The sequence below is a fragment of the Haemaphysalis longicornis genome, unplaced genomic scaffold, assembly GCF_048455015.1.
Source record: "Haemaphysalis longicornis isolate Haplotype H1 unplaced genomic scaffold, Haemaphysalis longicornis Haplotype H1 scaffold_1, whole genome shotgun sequence".
Lineage (NCBI taxonomy): Eukaryota > Metazoa > Arthropoda > Arachnida > Ixodida > Ixodidae > Haemaphysalis > Haemaphysalis longicornis.
The window spans coordinates 458,789,617-458,813,825 of NW_027526203.1; the positions used below are offsets into that span (position 1 = coordinate 458,789,617).

The following is a 24,209-nucleotide window of genomic DNA, read 5'->3' on the forward strand; positions in this document are numbered from 1 at the left end:
TTCGTATGCGTGGTGAAGGTGGCACACGCTGCAGCTCCTGAGCCCTCTCCCCTCCCCCAACGATCACACCTCCGCTTGAAAACCTTCGGAGTGCCGGGCAGTTGAAGCCACACACGCGCGCTGATAAGTTTTAGCAGCCCGTCTGTTCCGTGTTGCACGTAGTTACCGTGTTGACCGCGACCCGACTGTGCCTGCGCACGCGGAACGGCGAGGAGGCGCACCCCACCGTGGCGAATGCACGGCCATGGCGAGGGCCGACCCGCGGAACCAATCCCCCTACGCGACGAATGCACAGTGCCCAGACGACTCCCGGTCAACACGGTAACTACGTACACGACGGTACAGACGGACTGCTAAAACTCCGTCCGTCTGTTCCGTCGTTTACGTAGTGTTTGAGCTTGTTTGTCCTGCTGTGGTCAGAAATTATTGAAAAGTATGAATAAAAGCCCTGCACAACCGCGCTAACAATGATGCGCTAAGTTGTTTGCCATAATAAAATGTCAAGTGAAAATTGTTCTCAGGGAACTTGTGTAAAAAGCTGCTCGTTTGTGGGCGCAGCTTCCAATAAGACTGCATTTTGTTGGACATCAGTGTTTAGGTTGCCATCATGCAAGGTATCCAGCCACCATGTAGGAATTCCTTTATTTTGCAATTTTTATGGGATAATTTCCTGGGCGCGTGCATTACAGGATGAGTACTTCACGCCATGCGTTGGTAACCGTATCTCTTCCTGCCTTTTCCCTCTTTCAGGTTGAATCTATGACTCGTGACCTCGAGCTCCCCAATGATGTGTTGCAAAAAGTGTCTGCCAAGCTACTGGACGAATTCAACAAGGGCCTTGGAAAAGAAACCCACAAATCAGCCGAAGTTAAAATGTTCATTACCTACGTAAGAGATGTGCCTAATGGGTCAGGTGGGTTTATTTTTCAACCTTGCTAAACTATGACATTATCCTGGGAAATAATGAGCATTTTGCGTAGAGCACTTGTCATGCCGTAGAATAGCCATCGGTAGTAAAATTTTGTGCCTTTTAAACAACAAAAAACACTTTTTAAAAAATAAAACTTTTTTTCGCGGCAGTGTCTTTTGTAAATTACAATCGCTGTGAAGTCGGTGAATGTGAGAGAATTACTGGTAGCAGACACTTTTTTTTTTCTTACTGCACGAAAATTCATCAGGCTCACTGAAAAAGCCGTTTTGGGCTTCTGGATAGTTTTTAAAACAGCCTTTCAATTTTGAGGATGTGTGAAGATTTCTTTTAATTGCATGTGCTCTTCTTTTGTTGAAACAATGAACAGCCCCTACTACAGGAAAATTATTCTAGGGTCGTAGTTCGATCTAGTATTTTGAACGCGATTTGAACATGACAGTGCAAGAACAAAGATAAAACAGCAGTGTCTGTGCCCTTGTATGTTTTTGTGCTGCTGTCATGATCTGGGGTGATTTGGGGCAAGTTTCATTTGGAAAACATCTACTTCCACTTTCAGAAACTGGGACATTCTTGGCCTTGGACCTGGGTGGTACCAACTTCAGGGTTCTACTTATCGACATTGATGGGGACAAATTTAGCATGCAGAACGAAATTTTTGCTATCCCTCAAGAAATCATGCTGGGAACTGGAGAACAGGTTTGTTTGATCAATGTTTTGTGTTGCCTAAACAGCACATTGTGGCTAGTGTGTGCGTGCACATATGTGTGTGCGTGCATGCGGGGGGGGGGGGGGGGGGGGGGGGCTGTTTTCAACTGTATATGTCTGCACTCCTGTGGACTGGCGAATGGGATGGGAACAACACAGGAAATATGAAGAGTGGTGGCCTGTCGGCAGAAATTCAGCATCAGCGTTGTCGGCGTGCCTACGGTGGTACTAGAAACATCCCTGGCCGAAAAAACATACCCACCCACAATTCCCACCTCATTGGCCATGATGTTGGCATACCCGCCCAGCCCACAAATATTGCACACCTACCACCCACAATTCCCACCTCATTGGCCATGATGTTGGCATACCCGCCCAGCCCACAAATATTGCACACCTACTCAGTTTGATTGACCAGTTTTAACGACAGCCGCTGTAAAGGGTGAACCGCATGGCGCGTTTTTGCACGCGAATCGTGCGTGCGATTTTTTGACTCCCGCGTCGACGATTCCGCGCGCACGGCAACATCTGCCTTGCATAGAAAAGGCCGCGCGTCGCGCGTGGCTGTGGGAGGAGCCTGGCGACTTGCGCCAATGGGGAGGCGCGCGCCTCATGGCGGCAGTTTCGAAGCGCTCGAGATGGCTCGAGACAGGTCACAGCCGGCTGGCTTCGCCAGGGATGCTTAGACTTACCACCCTGGCAGATATTGCATGGGCGCTTTCACTAGCGGCGCGGATGATGTTTTAAGGTACGTCCTCACTTGCGGCGCCGCGCGCGCGCAGCGCCGCGCTCGCAAAAAGCGGCGCCGCAAAAACCCGTTTGCGGCAAGATTCCTCTGCCGCAAAAAAATAGCGCAGGACCCCATTTCTCGCGGCAAGGCGCTTTGCGGCAAACTCGGCGAGCCAATCAGCGCCGGGTCACGTGAGCGAGGTCACGTGAGCGAGGTCAGTGCTCTCCTTGGGGAGCTGGGCCGGCGCGGACAACCGGCGAGCGCGCAGAAACGTTCTTCCCTGCTACACCCTGCTACACCGTCGGAGAGGGCGAGGACCGGTTTGAGCCACCGCCGCCGCCGCCTTTGCGCGCGCGCGCTCCCAGTAGTCTGGCCTCCAAAAAGCGGCGGCGTTTTTGCGCGCGCGGCCCTGCGCGCGCGCTGCGCCGCAAGTGAGGACGTACCTTTATAGTACCGTTTTCGCCCACATTATAAGCTCCTTTACCGCACAAGCAACTTCTTGTGTGCCTTGAGCAGCATTTTAGAGAGTTGTTAGACGCAGTCGCTCGAGATCCCCACACCACTTCGCGACCGAAGCCGGCGCCATGTTGCCGCCGCCGGCCGCGCCGCGCGCAGCGTGCGGCGTGCGGGTGGACTTTACCGCTTCAGCGTCAGCGCGCCTGTGGCGTGCGCGGCGCGTTTTCGCGAGCAGAAAACGCTCCATGCTTGCAAACGTCAATATATGTTAACAACGTGTGAGTTTGAGCTAGTTGGTACTCCATTATACGAATTTAAAGCGCAGAAATTCAGTCTTTGTCCTGGGGCGGTATTCTCGAGTTTTGTCCCTTTTGCGTCCCTTTCAAAAGTGTCCCTTTTGGCGAGCCCTGATTGGCTAAAAGCAAACAACCGGAAGTGACGTAACGCAAGCGCAACAAACCTACTGCCAACGCGTACTGCTTAACCGGAAGTACATCACGATGAAAGGGACTCAAAAGGGACGTTTTCAAAAGGGACAGTTACGAGAATACCGCCCCTGTTCGGAAGGGGAGGGGCTAGTGACCATGAGAGCTGCTATCAAGGCTCGTGACAGGTTGTCTATAACACACAGTCATAAGTGTGTCTGAATTTTTTTTCTTTGCTAAATCATGTTATTTTTGCTTGTTTTATGCACATCTAAACTTCATCACACAGACACAGACATTCAGACATCACACAGAAAGACAAATATTCTGGCTCCTCAGTGCACACTGCCTGTGCTTCAAGGAAGAGACGAAAAGTGGGCTTTATGGAAAAATCAATGTTCTCTGTTGTCTAGTTTGTTTTATTTATTGTAGGTTTTTTCGAGTGATGTGGTTTTATTTGTTAAGGGGTAGACCTGCGGAGCACAAGGTCGGGGATTTGATTCCCAGTTATGGCTGCTGTTCATGAACTAGCTGATCACCAACTTGCCTGAGTCAACCTTATTTCTATATTGGGGGTCAAGTTCAGTGCAAGCCTTGCTGGCTTGTCTGATAAGGAGAGCAGATAGATGTGGAAAATAATGGCTTTGCAGGGGAGTTATGACGCAGTCTTGTGAATCCTAAAATGCCTTTGCAAGTGGGTAGTCCTCGTGGCCTTTTTATAAGCTCTTCCAGTGTGCTAAAAATGCCTCCCCAGCTAAATAATGGTCTGCATGTTTCTTTCAATGGTGCCATTACACAGACGTACTAGGGGTTCACCTCCTTTCGAGCAACTGCAAGATCTCGTGTGCTGTACATTTCTAGTACTCTAGGGACAGTATTTTGTATAATGGAGTCAATTCATTTATCACTGGTGGATTTATTCTTATTTTTTGATTCATATAATTTAGCCTGCGGTTCTGCATCCTTTTCTTCAAAGTACAGCATATTGCATGTTAGCTCCAGTGTCAGCTTCAGCGGCCACCACTGTGCTGTGCGCTACAACTGTTCTTGTAGAGGAGGTGTATTCATGCTGGAATTCCTGCTCCAGGGGTTGGTCAAAGTCGCCTAATTTGCCTTTTTCTTGGTCTAACAAAATTTTCCAGAAATGGGCCTTTGCCCTATACCAGATGGGCTATTGGGTCATTGTTATGGCAGCATAATGAATGTTTCTTGAGATTTAGGTACACTTACGGTTGTGAAGGTGTCCTGTGCTTTTTTCGTTTCGGTATATTTTTGTTTGCTGTATCTGAAAACCTTCATAGGAAGCAAATCTTTAGGTTATTCTTTTTTTTTTTTTTGAAGACTCAGTGCAAGGGGTTCAGGAGTTAATTCAACACGGTAGTTTTTGTGGGCAAAGTGGCTATAAGAGCACTCAAATGAATGGAGAGTTCTGCTTTGCTGGAAAGGCACAGAAATGTCGCTTAGCTTAACTTCTTGTCTGCACCTTCCATAGCATAATAGGGGCTGGTCTTCACCAATACTCCTATTTTTTGCCCAAGGCAGTTGCTATTGTGCTTTCCTTAGTCTGGGCCACTGCCAGGCAATATTCAGTTGGCTGAATTTGCACTGAGGGTTGACTGGCCACGGTGGCACGATTGCACTCCTCTCTCCCCCTTTCCCTGTACAGAAGCTGGCCACTTTCATGACAAAAGTGAGCGTGCACAGCTTTGGGTTTATCAGTGAGCTGTAATAAATATCTCCACACGAATGTTCACGCAGATGTACTGGCCCTTAATTAATGGGTTGGGGCCAGCTTCGGTCTTCCAGAGAGTTGTCTAGCGGCCACACCTGCTGTGCATCTGCGCTGTGGCCAGCAGTGCCGACGTCGTGCTCTCCTTCATTCTCCCTGACCCGCCGACCAGTGTGCCAATGTGTGCTCCGTTTCTCCCTTGCAGCTGTTTGACCACATTGCTGACTGTATGTCCAATTTCATGGACAAGTACAAAGTGAAGGGCAAGTCGCTTCCCTTGGGCTTCACCTTCAGCTTTCCCTGCCGTCAGGAAGGCCTCACAGTGGCCCGACTTGTCACCTGGACCAAGGGCTTCAAATGCTCTGGCGTGGTGAATGAAGATGTGGTGAGCCTGCTGCGCAAGGCCCTCGCCAAGCGAAAGGTTGGTAATGCAGTATTGATATTGCCATTCCTGCCAGGAATCTCTTCAGATTGTGGCCTTTTCTTGGGGGTCAGAATGGGGCACGAGCCTGTTTACTTGTGTGTTACCTACCCGCTGGAAGCCATTAGCAGCTCTACCCATAAACATGATCATGGGGGACAGGTCAAGGGGCCGTACCACCCCGGGACCGCTGAGAAAGAATGTAAAATTTGGGATTTCTTATTCTAGAAATGTAAAAAAAAAAGTAGTTGTGGGACTGTCACTTTGCTGGTGAACAGACTGCGGCGGACCATTCTCTTATGCACTCGTGTATACATATTGGGAAGGAAAGGGCTGTGATGGGGATCGGCCCCTGTCGTGTGGACCTGCGCACGCTTAAGGCCTTACCTGCCACAGTTTCCCAGCTGCTTGGGTGTTGCACGGCTGAGCATGAGGTCATCGGTTCAGTCATCAGCTGTGGCCTGCGTGTTCACAATTTTGACTCTTAGTAAAGAACCTTAGTTAGCCTAAATTCATCCATAACCCTCCACTGTGACGTACCTCTTAAACATTGTAGTTTTCATGCATAAAATACCAAGTTAAACAGCCATTAGCTTTGTCCAAACTAGCCAACTGGAAAATCTGTGCAACATAAAGGGGTCAACTAAAACCTTGTTTTTGAGCACCAACCAACCGCCTGGCACTGCATGGCTGTACCTGGATGGTAATGCACGACTAAACCGTTAGCACAAAGGCAGTAGCTGCAAGTGTAATGCTCGCCATTTGAATTTCCAAGTCTCGTTCTGTGCACGAATTTGTGCTGAATGCAAAAAGGAGCCTATTCAACAAACTTGTGAAAACGGCGTCGGATTCTGCTCTTCCAACATATATAACAGCTTCTTATTGTTCAAATGGTGTCTCGAACACAGGGCAATTCTGTGCTAAAAATGGACAGTTTATGCAGGAGGGCGTTCTACCAAGCCTATGTTCAGTTTGCCATTCATAAGTGATTGGTATACTTTAGCTATTGTAATTTCAGTGGGGGCAGGGCAAGTGGGAGGGGGGGAAGGGGAAAGTTAGAATAATTTTACTGCTGCAGATAAACGACCGAGAAGCATTGTGTTTTTTGTATGTCCTAGGGGCACCTACTGTCCATCGCAGCCATCGTTCCTATAGCCTATTTCTGCTGCAGTATTATTAGACGTGCTGTCTGTTTTTTTCAGGACATCCACATTGATGTGATGGCAATCGTGAATGACACAACGGGAACACTGATGTCGTGTGCTCACAAGAACAAGCAGTGCAGACTTGGGCTCATTGTTGGTAAGCGAGGCCTATTTGAATGACTTGGGAGAGGCTTTCTGTCAATTCCACCTTCTACTTTCTTCTTGTAGTCGTTGTGCATTTTCCCTTCAGTGCTATAATTGACACTCTTCTAGATTGTTTTGCAGTAGTCGGAAATGTCCCCTCCGACATGGTGACTGGCCTCCATGCTTGCTGCGGGTTGTTAAACTCTCGTCTCATTGTTCTCCTTTTGCAGGTACTGGAACAAATGCATGCTACATGGAGAAAATTGAAAACGTGGAACTGTGGAATGGCGACAAAGACGAGCCTAGGCAGGTGATAATCAACACAGAGTGGGGCGCATTTGGCGACCATGGCTCCTTGGAGTTTGTGCGGACTCGTTATGACAAAGAAATTGACATGGCTTCGCTCAACCCCGGAAAGCAGCTGTGAGTAGTGCAGGCTGAGTGTACGCGCCTGCTACATCTGATTGCTCCTCCACAGCTCAGCCTTCTCTTATCGTGGCCCTTGCCTATTTCGTTTGTTTGTTTAGGTTTGAGAAGATGATTTCTGGCATGTACATGGGTGAACTTGTCCGCCGTGTAGTGCTCCACATGATTCAAGAGGGTCTGATGTTCAATGCCGAGAAAATTTCCGAGAAAATGAAAACTCCCTACCTCTTCAAGACAAAGTACATTTCCCAGATTGAAAGGTAAGAAGCCTTTTTACGACACAAAGTAGTGGTATAGACACTAATAGTAATTGCAGTGCCAGGTTTATCCTCAAGTGCTAAGGCTTTATATTGAAAACGCTTACAGATTTTCCATATTTCAAACCTGAAATTTAAATGATCAAATTTCTGCTTCATTAGTCTTATTGCACTGTTTGACTTGTGCTGAGTTCACTGGTACCATGTTCAGCTACATCTCTCCAGTTGGTTTTTAGGGGCGAAGCACCTTACGGGCTTGTGCTGTCAGCGTCTCCTGTCGTCTTCTGTCGTCGCGCAAATAAAGTTGCCAAATGATGGTCAAAAAACAAGTGTGCTCGGCAGAAATTTTTTTTTAATTGTGGAGTTGCAATTTAAATTGTGGAGAACCTTGAAGGTTTTGGCGGGACTCGGATGGCATTTCAACCCAATGTGCAGGAAAAATGTAGCAGCTCAATTTCTGCATTGTAATCGAATGGTGTGCAGTTCCAGTGCTTTCAAACCACCCATTAGAAGGGGTTCGGTGAACAGCTACCACAATGTATGAGGGGCAGCGTTCGGTTTTCGATGTGCTTGTAGTGTCCCGACATTGTGCGAACCTGAGTGGAAGTGCTGCTTTTTTGACATGTGCAGAAACATAACTTCAGTGCATCCTTCATTCTTTTTAGATGATGTCTCATTGTTTAGTTTTAAACATGTCCTTTCATTTCTGTGAAATGTAACTTTTTAAAATGCATATATAATGCAGTGTACAGCAAAAGGTGATGCCCCTTAATTGCTCTATACATCCATACTCTTAATCGTAATCATCATCAAAGCACACCCTGTGACATAGACCACGAAGACTGTTAGCATGGTGCTCTTCGCCCAAGCTGGCCTTGCACCATTCAAATATATCAAACAAATGAACATTGCCGCAATCAAATATAGCAATGGAACATATTCACCTTCCTCTGCGGTTGTTCTCAGCTTGTATTTTGGTTTATTTCTTGTCATTATGGTTATCGATTTGTTTGAAAGTTAAACACTGCACTGATGTGGACAGCTTAGCAAATTCTGGATTTCTGTGGAGTAGTGGCTGGTATTAAGTTCACTGGCTTCCGGTTCTCAGGTTTGAGTTAATCCTTTTCCCATGATTGCAGTGACCCCCGGGGCGTTTACGATGAGGCGCAGAACGTGCTGTTGAAGATGGACATGGTAGGCACCGATGAGGACTGCGAATGCCTCAAGTTGATCTGCGCCCGTGTCTCATCTCGGGCCGCCCACCTTGTGTCCGCTGCTGTGGCCACCATCCTGAACAAGATGAAGCGGCCCCACACCACTGTCGGGGTCGACGGCTCGGTCTACAGGTTCCACCCCCGTTTCCACGCACTCATGGAGGCCAAGATTGCAGAGCTTGCCAACCCGCAATACAAGGTGAGGAGATCCCCTTCCAATGCATTGTAGCATAGGCTCCCAAAACCCCCGTTCACTCATCCTCGAGATGCATTAGCGTCTCCCTAAGCATTGAAGCCAGGAGTAACTCCATAAAGAAAAACACCACGGACAGAAAAGGAAAAAGCTCATGGGGCTTGTGCAATGCAAGTACCACCTGCAGTAGGTGTCTCTAATGCATTTGCAGGAAGGCCAGATGGTGGGTGGGAAGCGAAAACTGCTGCTGTACAGTGCGTCAGAAATTGATTTTTTGGGGGGGGGGGGTGTAGGATGGTGAGAAATTTCAGTTCGGCAACTGGATTTTCAAATATGGGTGAAAAAGTCACTGCAGTTGAATTGTGGGAAATAGTGGGCAATCATATTGGTGGTTAGAGCGTTAACGGGGGTTGTTAAGATGTTGCACAAGACAAGAATTGTGTGCGATTCCTGGACAGCTGCCTGCCAGAAGAAACACCTGCCTGATATCACTTTAGCAACAATTTTCCCCTGGTATGATAGTAACCAAAATGCATTCCAGCCTTCTTCTCGGGACCTTTTGTAGAATGCCCTGCAGTAAAAAAGCAAGTTGGGAAACAGGCATACCAGCCTTCATTTGGGGGATTCTGTGCCAAGTCTGTCTGAGCAAACATACCTCTCTGTTTGTATACATCTCTTCAAACCCATTCTCCTTTCTAATTAGGAGATTGATATGGGCTACAGGAAATGAATGTATAGCCCTAATGTCAGTCTTCACAACATTGCTTGCACTTGCATTATTGGGGGGCGCTGCGATTCTTAGTTTGTGTCGTGTAGTATAAACGAGATGGGAGAGGAAACGTCGCTTCCTACTGCGGCCAGATAATGTCACAAACGCTTGGCTGAGGTTAAAGGGACACGAAAAACCGAGCAAAATTTTGTTTTAACTGAAAGATCGCTAGTTCCGTAGCCCTCTCAGTTTTTGTTTCCCCCTGCCACTTCCCTTCCACTTTTTCATGACTTTTCCAAGCACGTCACAAAGTGGCCGGGGCGAGCTAGGCCCGGTATCATTCTATCATCACCATCTTCCCGAAAGCCTGTCCTCGTTGACTCAATTTCGTTGCACCTGATCGGGAAGGGTTTATTTGGTGCCATCTTGCTATGGCGCCGTACAGCAAATTCAGCCGCCAAGCCCCCACTTTTTATTGGCGGGGAACAATGACGTAGGCAAAGCTTTCTCATAAATGCCCAGGACATGCCTCCACTTGGTAGCAGATGTTGAAAATGCGTTTGGAATTGATCAGTTGCATGGCCATCTTGTTCCTGGTCGATTGTACTAATGATATCTGCCTTTGCCGCTGGCTGTGTCAAGTATACATGTGCTAATGGTCAGTAGGTGTGGTAGGTTGTCGCGTTCACCCGCATCCTTGCATGCAAAGCGAAACATTTCAATGAAATCAACTGAAACAAAACCTACTGCCTGGGATGCGGCATCATACCCAGTGGACCACAGACGTCCATCGAACATCCGTTGGACATCTGGTGTCGGACATTTGGACGTCCGTCAGACATCCGCAGAAAGCCAGCGGACGTTTTACAGACGTCCGTGGGATGGTCCGATGCAAAGGAATTGCTCATCCTACGAACGTCCGACAGACGTCCCAGCCGGATTTCCCGACATCCGGCGGATGTTCAAAATCGGATATTTCCAAACCGAGATGTACAGGGGACGTCCAGGGGATAACAAAATGCGGATATTGGATGTCCGCCAGACGTCCGCTTCTAGTCCAAAATTTTTCGAATCAGGGGGAACCTGTTCTTGCTGTAAGGCTCAGTGCCTTATTGATAACATGCCTTGAAGCACTACTCCAGCTTTAAGAATACTTGATACAAAAGCCCCTTCTGTACCTTGTTTTGGCACAACGCTAATTATAAATGCTTGCACCATGCACTCTGTGGATAGACAACTCCACACCCTATTCATATGTCTTTCCAAGAGCACAAACAGTGATGTTACAGAAATATAATACAGTAGAACATTGCAAGCTTATCGTCACGACTTTTCAATTCACGACTTGTTTGCCTCCGGGCTTTGTGTCAGCATAAATATGAATAAGTTGTAGTAGGCAGTTACCAACTCGGTGAACAGGATGCTTCAACATGACAGCCCGCAGTGTACACATGGTTCCGTATTGAAAAGCGGTCACGATAATAAGCTCTCAACTTTCCACTGTATTATGCTACTGCAAACATCACTGCTCCCACTCTTGCCAAGAAAAATATGAATAGGGTTTGGAGTTGTCGGCCCACACAGTGCGTGGTACAAGCATTTATAATTAGGGTTTTGTCAAAACAAGCTACAGAAGGGGCTTTTGTATCGAGTATTCTTAAAGCTGGAGCAGTGCTTCAAGGCATGTTATCAATAAAGCGCTGAAATTTACAGCAAGTACAGATTCTCAAGTTTATTATAGAAAACTGAAACCTACACTACTCATCTTTATGAATCTATACCGAGTATGTTTGGGATATTTCCATTAAATTTGTAAGACAAAACTTCCAGGAATGCACGCTAAAGAACAAACAGTTAGCTTGAAAAAGTGAAGTATTTTGCTGAATGAAATAGATCTGAAATATGCTGAATCAAATAGATCTAGCACACTGCAGATTACATGTTGCAAAGTATGGCATGCAAACTAGATGAAACGAAGTCGCAAAGCTTGAAAATTCTTTATTTAACACTTTATAACCTCCAATCTAAATACAACCTTTCACGTGCCCATCGTGCTTCATGCCAGGAATATCTTGGCTCAAAATTTTCCCCAACTCCTCGGTCAGCACCTGCGAAACCAAAAGCAACAATTTCAGGTTTTTGTCCTATATACGGCTACATTATTAGACACAAAAAAAATTTTAGCCTGCTTTTGAACTATTTTGGTTGGCTCGACTCTACAGCTAATGTAGTGGCATGCCAACAAATACCAATGATGTTTGAAGTACTTTTGACTGCACCCTTCAAAAAAATTTTACGAGGCATTGGGGATTCTTTACTGTTGTGGTTTTATGTCGGAACATGCTTCTGTCATCACTTCATGGCGAACTAAATTTTTGACTCTTGAAAACCTCTACAAAGCCAAATGATAGCTGAAACTGGTAGGATTCGCAGTGCTTCGCTAGATTCCCTCGATCTCACTGACAAGCTGTACTGTCTTGCGCACTAGCATAAGCAGTTTGCGGATAGGGTACTACAGAACAAATGCCTAGCCTAATTTAAAAAAAGAAAAACTGCATACCTCGGTTGCATCGAGCAAAGCTGTTCTATGCCCGCCGAATATTCTACAATATAAACATACGTTTTCACCAACGCGGCATCTATCAATTATGAGGTGTGCGCGCCGTAGTGGAGGCCGCCGGATAAATTTTGACCGCCTAGGTATCTTTAACGTGCGCCTAAATGTCGTACACACGGGCGCTTTCTTTTTGCCTCCATCACAAAAGCGGCCGCCGCAGCCGAAAATCGAACCCGCGTGCTTGGGCTCAGCAGCACTACGCCCTAGCCACCGAACCACCGCGGCGGGTATTGACGGATACGTGCGTCTACAATCGCACACAGCAAGCACGGTTAGTATACTGGTACACGCTTCATTCTCACGTCAGCAAAATGCATTTACTTCGCCGCGTTCGCCGGCATAAGCCACACTATAGGGCACCTCGGCGTAAACACTACGGCCGCGTCCTCTCTTCTAGGGTCGTGAAATCGGCCACCTAAAACGCACCGTACGGCTTTTTACACGTTTCGCAACAGCGTGCCTACATTTCAACTCAAGGCCAATGCATATCGCATCTCCGCAACGAGCTCACACAGTAAAAATTGTTACAACACTTTCCGTAAACTTGAGTGGACGTAAAAGTAGCCACTGCGCACACCACGTCGTAGGTAGCGCCGGGCTGAATGCGAACGCCGGCACACTCAACGACTGTCTTTCAACGAGAGCACGTGCACGCACCGCTGATAGCTTTACGGAAACGGTATAACTAATTTATCGCGCCTATGATTGCGAAGAAAAGATGATTCCCTGAGCGCGTTGGCACTGTCATTCAAACCGCGCTAAGCCAGTTATGCCTAACTTCGGCACAGCGTACAGCGTTTGCAGTACACGGAAAGCTAAAGACGATTTCCCGCCCCCTCCCCACTCACCGGCACTTATAAAAATTTCTTACCTTTCATTGATGACGCAAAAAGATGTCTAGAAGAAAGCAGCAGGGAAGCTAGTTGGCGCTTCGCAACTCGCACACATAAGCGAATGGCTATGGCTATACGGCTTGACGTGGCTTGTCACAGTGTTGGCTTCGCATCGCACAAAAGACAAACAAAATTTAGTTACTAAAAGAATACATTTTAGCCTAATTATCAGCAAATCAAACAACTGTTTTTATGAAACTTTACGAGATCTGCTGTCCTTCTTTTTTAATTCGAACATAACTATATCCAGAGTCCGTCAATGCTTTTCATTGACGGACTCTGCTATATCATATATCAAGTTGACTTGTTCAGCCCGCATCGAGTGTTTTGTGCGCGAGGGCTACAACTTTGCTTTCTGAGCTGGCAAATTGTTTGCCTCCCGCTGCAGGAAGCAAGAATATGGACAACATAACTCGGGGCTAATTACGATAAGTTATTAACATGATTGCGGAATATTGCTTCAACCATGCAGACGTACGATGGGCGTCCAGCGGACTTTATTGATGGGACCACAGTAAACGTCCATGCACAAACGTAGCTCGGACGTCCGTCGGACCAAATTGAACGGACGTTCACGTTTCCCAGAACAATACATCCGAAGTACGTCCGCCAGACGTCGAGCGCGGGACTTGGACGTTCGGCTGTAAAACGGACATCCTACGGATATCTGTGGTCCAATGGGTATATTATGATGCATGGTTGCTGTGGTTTGCTTCTATTCAGAGGCACGTGACCATCAAAAGTTCCAGAATACATTTTTTTTACATTTGCACTTCTCTGCTGCCTCTATATTTGTTTCAGAAAACGCTTAGCCAAGCTCCACCAATCCTGTTCACCAGGCATTCGTTGTTTGTGATGTGACAAAGAGTAGTGCGGGAAAGTGGATGGGGTGTCGACACTTGTTTTTACATTTTTGGCATTTTCTGTATTGATAAGCTGCTGTTGCCACTGTGAGTGGTATATTGGTATTCACAACACTGTAATCTATGCATATAGGCACTTGCTTTTGCACCTTAGTATTCCTTTAAGCAAGTAGCATCTGTCGCAAGAGAAAAAACTACGGTACGGCTGCTGCGATTGGCATTTAACTGTGCAGCCCCGAAATGAATTTTGGCGCTGTCATTTCATCTACCAGGTGCTGCTACCCTCTCTTTTGCCAATGCCGCTACGAAGCTTATAGTCCGCTTTTGTTTTCATTGTGCCATCTGGTTGCTCACCTTTGCCCGGTGCAATGTGCTGTTCTGCCTCCTATATATATATTCTCTTGCTCTGTGGTTTGGGTTTACCATCTGGCAGGTAGCGCAAGCATCTGAAGCTTTAGGTTTGGTTGCTGTCCTCTCTGCAATACATTGCTAATGCAGTGGTTGCTGTGGCTGTTTCTGATCGCAACAAGTGAACTGCGAAGTTACAGTACCACCACACAAGGGCTTAGGGACACAAAAGCCCGCTTTGAGTGGTTGTCAAGGTGGAAATGCAGCAGTACGAACGTATGAGTAGCCCTGAGTAGCAAACGGTTCTCTGAGAGTGTTAGACAAACTTTATAATTTGATGCGAGTAGCAGTGAGCACAGTAGTTTGCTGGGAACACTTCGGTGAGGATGAGGATGACTACATACCACACTTCAGTCAGCTACGACTTGCTTGATAATGAAAGTAGATTCCTCCTTGCAATCATGCATTGGCATAATCTTTGCTTCACCCTAGCACACCTGTTGTACCTGTCATTCCTTCTCTTCTTTTTTTTTTTTTCCCCCAACTATTGCTAGATGCTGATCTCTCATGAGTGCTAATCGTTTGAATTTAAGATGTTTGTTTGGAATGACGCATGCTTGCATTGGGCCATTGGGGCTGGCAGTCGTGTGCAAAAACGAGCCAAGGTTCAAAATGTGAGCGCAGGACATTGCTGCATTGCATGTTCTGTTTCTGTCTAATGTGAACCGTACGTGGAGGGCTAGCTTGCGGGGCTAGCTTAGTCATTCTCTGTCAGATATGCTTGATGCATGCACACCCGTTCCATTCCGCAAATAATTATGGAGCTTCAACATGCTGTTGGTGCTGAGCGTGTGACCCGAGCAACGAGACTTGCCGTAGTGGATTGCTGCATATTCATTTGAATTGCACCGGAGTATCGGACAAGTGGACATTTCTAAATTTTAGTGTTAAAAAAAGCTTCGGAAAACCATGTGCTGGGCTGCACAGTCGCCAAGCCACCACTGCACATATAACTGAAACATGCGCTAGCAAGCAGCCTGCAATGTAGAACCCAACAAAAATGACCACCAGTACTGTTCCTACTATGCTATTTCTATTACAAATAAGAACCTGAACTGCAGTTCGCATAGGAACAGGAACCAAAACTGTTCCTGTTCCTAGTATCAGTCGCCCCCAGCAGAGAGTCTTTGCATTCCGCTGTTATTCATGGTAGACCGTCAAACTGCACTCTCACATTGTGCAAGTGCCGTCTCTTCCACAACGTCATGCTCAGCCTTCCATCCTAATCAATATCATGATCCGGATTGATATTGTCGCTGGAGCAGCCCTCGGAAGCCGCTCCAGTTGATTTGGGGTTTGAGGTTGAGTGCATTATGGCAAGTGATAATTCACTCTGCCTCTATGAAACATGGCATAAACTTGGGAGTCGCGATTAGCCAGCTGCCACTGCTCAGGGCAGTATTTGGTCTTGCTCATTGTGGGTGCATGTTTGCCTAGCAGACTAGATATCTGTGCTGGTGTGCCAAAGCTTTCTGAATGCAAAATAAGGTTGCTTAAAGGTGGACTCTTAGGAAATGTTCTCGTTTCTCTTTGCAGTTTGACCTCATGCTTTCAGAGGACGGTAGCGGTCGAGGTGCCGCTCTGGTCGCAGCTGTGGCTACACGGCAAGTCAAAGAGAAGATGGGGAAGAAGTAGAGCCGACAGTCTTCAAGCAGTGCTGAATGCCTGTTATGATGGTACATGCTATTTATTGGACAGCACATCGAAATTTGACCTTTGTATCCAGAGGGCTTCAGGTTTTCGTGGCGGTTCATCATTGGCAAAGTGGGATTCCTGCCATGGGTACTCATGTAAGCCTTTTAGTCCTTTTATACAACCGAAGGAGGGCCAGAGCAAGGGCATGTTGTATGTGATCTGTACAGAAATCAATGGCAGAAAGTGTGCAGTGCATGCCATACATGTTATCAAGTGTGAAAAATACATCCGCATCAAATTTAGGTGCCTTGTATGACCTAGGGTCACATCTGGGAGACTGCATCCACTTCTGCCAGTCATTTGGCAGCTACTGCTCTCTTGGATGCCCCACATCCTGGTCTGTCTTGCACTGGGCAAGGGGTGCTAATAAAATTGCCATGGCACACAGCATGTCTACACTCATGTCATTGTGATCATCGTATAAATCGTGCTTTCGTAGCGTTTCCAGCACCACGTGTTGAATTTTCTGTTGGTCACTTCTCTGTTAGGACCATCATGGCACTACAGTTCTTAGCTGGTAATCCTTTGTTCTGGTTTCGTGCACAGTTTGAAACACCGGCACCTTTTCCTGTTGGGCATGGGGGGATCACTAGTCATGAGCATTTTACAACCACACATTCTTTTCTTTAACCATGGCACATTGGTTTTTTAAAGGTGCTATCGAATGTGGGGTGCCATTTTTTTATTGCAGTAAAGCCTCGTTACAAGAAACTCTTAAGGTACTCAAGAAACATGTCTCTTGTAACCAAGGTCTCTTGTATGCAATGTTGCTATCATGGCGAACATAGGAAAACCAACCAAAATGCTATCATTCAAATGTCTCTTATAACAAAGTGTATCTTGTAACGAGTTTTTGCTGTAATGCTTTATGCTTTCTGAGATGTTTGATTTTAGTTCATTTTAAGGATATCGCCGCCGGATGTCTTGTCAGTTGTACAGTTAATTTAAAACTGCAGTTGTCATGTGGTAATCTCTTTGCAGTGTCCTACGTATATGCGTATTTTCGTGTGATATTTTTTTGTGTGTGCATGTGTGTACCTGTGGTGCTTGTGTAGAGAGTAATGGCTTCCAGGTGGACCTAGGCTGGAATTGCTGTTCGAATTTGTTTGTTGCAGGACATTCCAGAATGAGGTTAGAAATTCAGCTTCGATTTCAAATGTAGCACATTCGTGTGGTAGCTGAAGCGCTAGCCATGTTATGCAGTGCATGACCCGCCTATATATACATATATATACAAATATAGTATGCATACACAAGATCCTGCTTCCAATATGCATTGTTGCCATGTCATCTCCTTGTTGCAACTTTTTTTTTAATGATTTCGGCACAGTTGATCCTTCTGAAACGTGCCAAACTAAGCAGTGAAAAAAGACATGTGCATCTAAGTTGTTTCAATGTTATGGGTGCTTTCTAGTAGTGCATTTGTTTTATACTACTAACTGTACTGCTGCGTTAAGTTCCAGGCACGACTTCATGGCATTTGTCTTTCTTTTTAGCCAATTTTATCTTGTGAATTTATCATAACATTCGAGTTTCAACACTTTTCCAGATTTAAGCATTGTGACATGGGCCTTTATTGTTGGTAATGCATGGCCTGTAAATAGCATTGTAGGTTATTGTGGTAGATCTAAGATTTGGATTAGATTTGCTTTTTTCTTTTGTGCATGTGTGTGAAAAGTTTAATCTTGAAGAATATTCTGCATTTTGTGGACATGAAAAATGTTTAAATCTCATAGATGCATTTGGCTTTATTTTTAGTGCTGTACAGGTAATATTTAGAATGACTGGAATGTTTCAATAAATAGAGTACAAAGAGTGTTCTGATCTGCTCTTTGGGTGGTAGATTGTGTTTTGAACAATAGGGTATGGATGGTATGCATAACCTCCCTAGAAATCCTTGGTGGTTGTAGCAGGCAGTTTGAGGGCTGATACAAATCAAAATAAAATAGGTAAGTGTAAGGGAAATGGGGATTTCATTTCTTGAAAGAATTATTGAAGGCAAAATTGTTCACACATCGTAAGTGCAGAATGTATGTGCACACGAGCAGGGATTTGTACATCCCCCAATGCCCCCTGACACTCCCTAGAAGGATTTCGATGCCCCCAAAATATTACAAACAGCCCCCACCACCCCCAGTCGTCAGATCACTCCTGTTCAGAATTAGAGCAGGACTAATTCACAGTTCAACCATTTATTGGCTCGTGAGTTTTATTCAGATACCATATGTTTCCCCGGTCTTGTACTAACCATATGGCATTGTGATAAACAGCTAGGTATAAATCGATGAATAGCGTCCTTGATTTACGTCGTCGGTGCATAAAGCTCTAGCAACAGCAGTTTAAGTTGAAAGGCAAAACAAGACATTTTCAGGCATAGCTCTCTGAACTGCAAGTGGAAGTGTTTCACACATAAAAGTTTACCTCTTTTGTGCTAGCTCAGGCCAACCTTGTTCCAATAAAATATATCTGCCTATCTCTATAATACACTTGCTTAACAGCTATTTAGCATACTTATACTAATTAGCAGCTTTTCAGTCATTATTTGTTGATGAAAAGACTCCCCTGCCTTTCCCATATATATATGTGAGCTCAGTGGGAGCCTCGTTTGTGACTGGAAGTTATTTGTCTCCGAGGAATGAACCCCATTAGCACTGCTCGTTTGCAGCCACGGCTTCTTCAGCTGTACATAATTGTCATCAGTAACCGGTTTCGATCGCCATCTTGCCACCTATCTGCTCAGCCTTCGAATAAAGTGATTTCAGTGCGACGGTCTGAGGCACGGCAAGAACAATAACAAAGTAATTGCGTATCGGCAAAGGGTCTTGCCTTCATCAGAGTAAGGTTTACATCGCATTACTGCCAGATAGACTTAGATTACATTCCTTATTATACCTTCACAGAAAACCGGGGTAGAGAGAAAAAGATCTTTCGAAAAGGGTGCTGCATGTATACAATTAAGTGAAATAATTCTCAATCACTACGAAACTACCTCCCATTCCCTCCAAAAGGAAGAGTAAATAGTCAGGAGCTAAGCAAAAGCGATCTAGTCAGACCTTTTACGTAACGACAAATCTAAGAAGGCTTCCGCCATATCCCAAACAAAAATCTTTAAGTTTTACCGAGATAAGATTTCTATCACTGGCTACACGCGTAAGAATACAGGAAGCGCCAACACTAGTAACTGTCCCCACTCTGGTCAGCACAATCGAAAACATCACCGCGAATATGATAAACGTTTCGAGTACTTCCTTCCCAAGAGCTCAGTTAGACGCCAGTACTAATAACTGTGCCCCGTCAGTCGGCACAAAGGACAATATTACTGGGAATGTGGTGAACATTTGAAGTATTTTTTCCTATCCCTAGTTGTGTTTTAATCTCATCAAGTTGTTTGCGTAATTCTGCATTTTGCTCTTGTAGAATTCTGTTTTGCTCTTTAAAAGCATTAATCATTTCTGCATTAACATCCTGGGAGACCTTATCTACCCAATCCACCTTTGATCCAGCAGACTTTGGCTTTACTTGGGTGCCACAACCACTGTCCTGGGGTTCCTTGCGGTGGAGCCCCTGTGTCTTAAGCGATTGCAGTCGAGGGAAGGATTTCGAACAACCTCTCGAATGGCTGCGAATCTTGGATTTACTCAACGAACGATTTTGAAACAGTCCTTCCTGCTGCGCGGTTGATTTCCCGCGTCAGCCTTGAAACGTTCTTCTTGCTTCCTTGCTTCCTCTTCCAGCTTCCTTTCCCACTGTCGCTTCTTGACAATGTAGAGTGTTCGGAAAAGTGACTTGCACCTCTTGTCCGCGGTTACGTGATCCTTGCCACACAGTCGAACCAACAAGTAAACCGGAGCCGGAACCGAAAACACCTCAGGCAAGTAGCCCTCCACCCTTAAAGAAGAAGATGGCAAAGGAAACAGAAGACGGGAAAATCACGGAGCGAGAAATGTAGCGCTAGAGGCTGAAACACACTCGTTGCATGGAATGCCTCGGGCTCAGACGGTACTTGAGCAGCTGAAACAAGTAGGCAATGTTATTGAGCAGATGAGGGGTGAATTCGAGTTTAGGGACAAGCAGATACAATGGCTTTACGAAGAGGCTCAAAAACTCAAAACAAGATGGCTCTGCACCACTGTAACAACACGGTTTGGCAGTGGAACTGTAGGGATTTCTCACATATACGGGCGGTTTTACAGTCCTCTTTGAACAATGGCGATCGACCTGAAGTTATTGCGGTCTAGGAGTGCAAGAAAAATGCTAAATTAGCGGGTTACAAATCCTATACGGGGTCGACTAACGATACCCAAATGACAACCTTTGTAAAAAGAAACATTACAACGCTGCAGCACGAGACGGGGAATGCACAGATCGATCATGTTTTCGTAGAACTCGTACCTCGCAAGCGCAAAGACGAGAATCTCTTCATCCTGAACGTGTACAGTTCACCCAAACAGCACAAATGTGACTTTGGCGATCTTTTTACGAAAACCGAGGTTATTACAAAAAACAGTCCACTTTTGATAGTGGGTGATTTTAATGCGCACCATTCGGCATGGGGTTATAAATTGACACATTAAGGGCAGAAATCTATGGGATACAATTCAACAACATGGATTGATCCTCATTACAGACCCGATGAAGCCGACGAGGCAGGGAAATAGCATATTCGCAGACACGACACCAGATCTAACCTTGGTCGGTAGTGGCATCAAGGCCACGTGGTGCAACACCGGGGAAGACCTAGGTAGTGATAATAGGATTTTAGAGGTCATAGTTAGGAATGGCCCACCAGTGGTCAGTAAGAGGAGAGTTAAGGCCACAAATTGGGATACATTCAGAAGAATAAGGTCGGGACAGGACCCGATAAATAATATTCAATCTGTTCAGGACGCCACCGAAGAGATTGAACTTGAAGATGATCAGGACGTGGTTGACAGCCATCTTGTGAGTTTATGGAAGAAAAAAAAAAGAGTTTGAGCAAAAGATCAGCAAGAAAAGAGGTGATTCCTGTCACCTCTTTTCTTGCTGCATTAAACAAAGAAATCGAAGAGCGTGCTTTAGAACTCACTAAGCAAAATTGGGGTAATATTTGGGATAAAATGAATATGGAAATTAGCAGTGCCGGGACATGGCGGCTACTCCGACATCTATTAGATCCAAAGAAAACCAAGTCGGAGGCTCGGCAGCAGCTCCAAAAGCTCGTGTATAAATAACAGGTCCGACGAAGAAACTGCATGCTAACCGAGGTTAGGGATCGATACCTCAGTTGTGCTAGAATTGAGAGTCTTCCTGACTATGCGGGATCGGAAAACCCGGACTTGGACAGTCCCATCACGGTCGCAGAAGTGAGGGCTGAAATCAACCGCCTCAGAACCAAAACGGCTGCCGGGCCGGATAAAATCAGCAACAGAATGCTCAGGAATCTTGACGATGGTTCCATTAGTAATCTAACAACGTACATGCAAAAATGCTGGGACAAGGGAGAGATACCGCAAGAGTGGAAAGCTGCAAACGTGGTCTTGATTCCGAAGCCAGGGAAGAAGCTCAACTTTGAGCACCTCCGACCAATTTCCATCACATCTTGTCTTGGAAAATTGATGGAGCATGTAATCCAAACTAGACTGAATAGATTCATGGAAGATCAAAACCTGTACCCTGATAGTATGATAGGCTTCAGACCACACCTGTCGGTATGCGATGTCATGCTGCAGCTGAAAGAGCCGGTTATCGACAAAAAGACTGTTGATACTAGGGTAATTGTGGACCTGGACGTCTCCAAAGCTTTTGATAATGTAAAACACGCAGCGATACTCGAGAACCTAAACGTATAGGCGTGAAGACGTATAACTACGTAAGGGATGTTCTCTCCAATCGGACTGCAACCATCAGCTTGGGAGGACAGTCGCTCGAAAATATTAAATTAGGGAATAGAGGGACACCGCAAGGGTCGGTCCTCTCTCCGACCTTGTTAAGGGGTATTCACACGACGGAGCGTTTCAGCGGAGAAATCCGAGGGAGGTCGTGACGTCACCGCAGGCGGACCTTCGCTCGGCTAGCTCCTTCGCTCACACGGAGGATGCGACTTCCGGACGGACATCACTGTTTGCAGCCGCCTATCTCGAAAGCATAGCTGCCGTAGCACCGCCGATTCCGCGACGGCGGCAGTTTCTGTTAAGCGCATACGTACTGATCTTGTCAACCGACCAAAAATTGGTCGTCGACGCGATGCAGGTGCTGCCGCGCGGAGAGAATGGCGCGCGACGTAGTAGCAGCCGACCGGCCAACCTACAGGTCCGCATACTGATGTTAGGCTTAACACTGCGGCGAATATTCGATCGCCGCTCTGGCAAGCGGCTCAGGTGACGATTTTTAAAGCAACTTTCCATCACATCATTACCCCATTTCTCGTATACGCAGCTTTGTTTGCGCCTTGGGGAGCAATAACAAGTTGTCGCTCGAGCTACCGGCGCCGGCCTGCGCCACTTCGCAGCCGCGGCCGCCGCTCGCCAAGCGCCCGTGCTGGTGGTATACGCGGCTCCCTCAGTGCGCCTGTCATGTGCGCCACGAATTTTCGCGTCCAATGTATTAAGAAGCGATAAAAATAAAGTGCCTGCAACCGCTCTAGAACTTCAGTCGCGGCCAGCTGCCCGACGAGCAGACGAAATCCCGCCGCCTCCGCCGCGGAGCGTCGGAGGGTTTGTAGCTCGCGAGCAGAAGCTCCGATCTCCCATCGGAGGCGGTGCGCCGGAGAGAAACCGTGACGTAGGGGTCACGTGGTGCGCACTCCTAGGAGCGAAACGGCGGATTTCTCTCTCGTGTGAATACCCCTTTAATGTAGCGATGATCGGGCTTCCAGGGCGGCTGGATGAAATAACAAACCTGAATTACACCATATATGCGGATGACTTGACGCTGTGCGTGAACAGGGATAGCGACGGTCAAATTGAAAGTACACTTCAGAAGGCCATAGATACAATAGAGAAATATCTTGAGCCGATCGGGTTGAAATGTTCGGCAGAAAAATCAGAGGCTCTTTTTCTACCATCTCCAAAGAGGAAAAGGAACAGTCCCCCTTGCAAGAGCTGCGACACTGATTTACGAGTGAATGGCAATGTCATTCCGACCGTAGACAGTATTTGAGTCCTAGGGTTCAGGCTCATCATAAGTCGTGTACTATTCATTACCCCCTATCTCAAGCTTGGTAAAACAGAGAAAGGCAAAATTGAAATCATACTCAGGAAAGGGATCAAAACCGCACTAGGTCTACCTCCGAACACCCCGACGGTAAAGCTTCTAAGACTAGGTGTATCTAACACTCTGGATGAGCTCATAGAAGCCGCCACGGTGTTGCAGCATCAAAGACTTTTAAGAATTAAAACTGGAAGGAATGGAGCGCCTGGGATTCGAACCCTCTCAGTGTTTCAAGCAGACTGATATCGTACCTAGACCAACTAGGAATAGACTCATGATTATACCGCTGCTTCCGGTTATATTATACCGTTGGTACAGCGCTATGCACCCACATCCAGCCACGACGACCAGCTGGTTGAGCGCTTCTATGAAGATGTGGAATCGGCAATGGCTAAAGTAAAAACACAGTATACCGTAGTTATGGGAGACTTCAATGCTAAAGTAGGCAAGAATCAGGCTGGAGACAAGGCAGTTGGGAACTATGGTCTGGGCTGTAGAAATAGCAGGAGGAATGCAACTGAGGCAGAAGAAGTTGCTATTGCTCTAGCAATAGCACAAACCGGTACAAGAGTGGTTGTTAGTGACTGTAAGGCAGCCATTAAGAATTATGATATGGGCAGGGTCTCTGCTGCAGCCGCCAAAATTCTCAGAGAAGGTCAAGTACCAGCAGAGCAAATCTCACTGATCTGGTGCCCGGCCCACCAATGGCTGTGGGGGAACAATAAACGCTAAAAAAAAAAAAAAGGCGCATGCGACCGCTCGAGGTCTCACTTGCCGGTCGATCGCAGCTGACTCACCGCCTCCACTCGAGGAACCCCTTCCTTCAGGTGACGAACTCAGGACATTTCAAGAAATAATTTCTCATTATAAGCTCGGTCGCAAGACCTATCCAGCGGCGGATAAACAGCTCAGCAAAAAAAGAGGAAGTCATGTGGAGGAAATTGCAAACCTGGGTGTTTCCGAACCCTCAATTGTACAGCAAATGACACCCGGAAGTCTTTACTCCTAAATGCACTCACTGTAATAGCATTGCAGACCTAGTCCACATGGTCTGGACATG

General features: G+C 46.4%; 1 protein-coding gene across 2 annotated transcripts in view; it reads left to right on the plus strand.

The window, feature by feature from the left end:
* Positions 1-17,779, plus strand: part of Hex-a (Hexokinase A) — a 36,485-nt gene extending 18,706 nt beyond the window's left edge. For both annotated transcript variants that reach the window (XM_077687942.1, XM_077687943.1), the window contains 8 exons: positions 751-913; positions 1,488-1,627; positions 5,182-5,397; positions 6,600-6,699; positions 6,917-7,109; positions 7,214-7,372; positions 8,509-8,782; positions 15,803-17,779. In XM_077687942.1, the coding sequence (XP_077544068.1) occupies positions 751-913; positions 1,488-1,627; positions 5,182-5,397; positions 6,600-6,699; positions 6,917-7,109; positions 7,214-7,372; positions 8,509-8,782; positions 15,803-15,901 (1,344 nt within the window). In that variant the 3' untranslated portion in view covers positions 15,902-17,779. The remainder of the gene's footprint in view (positions 1-750; positions 914-1,487; positions 1,628-5,181; positions 5,398-6,599; positions 6,700-6,916; positions 7,110-7,213; positions 7,373-8,508; positions 8,783-15,802) is intronic.
* Positions 17,780-24,209: the final 6,430 nt, after the last annotated feature.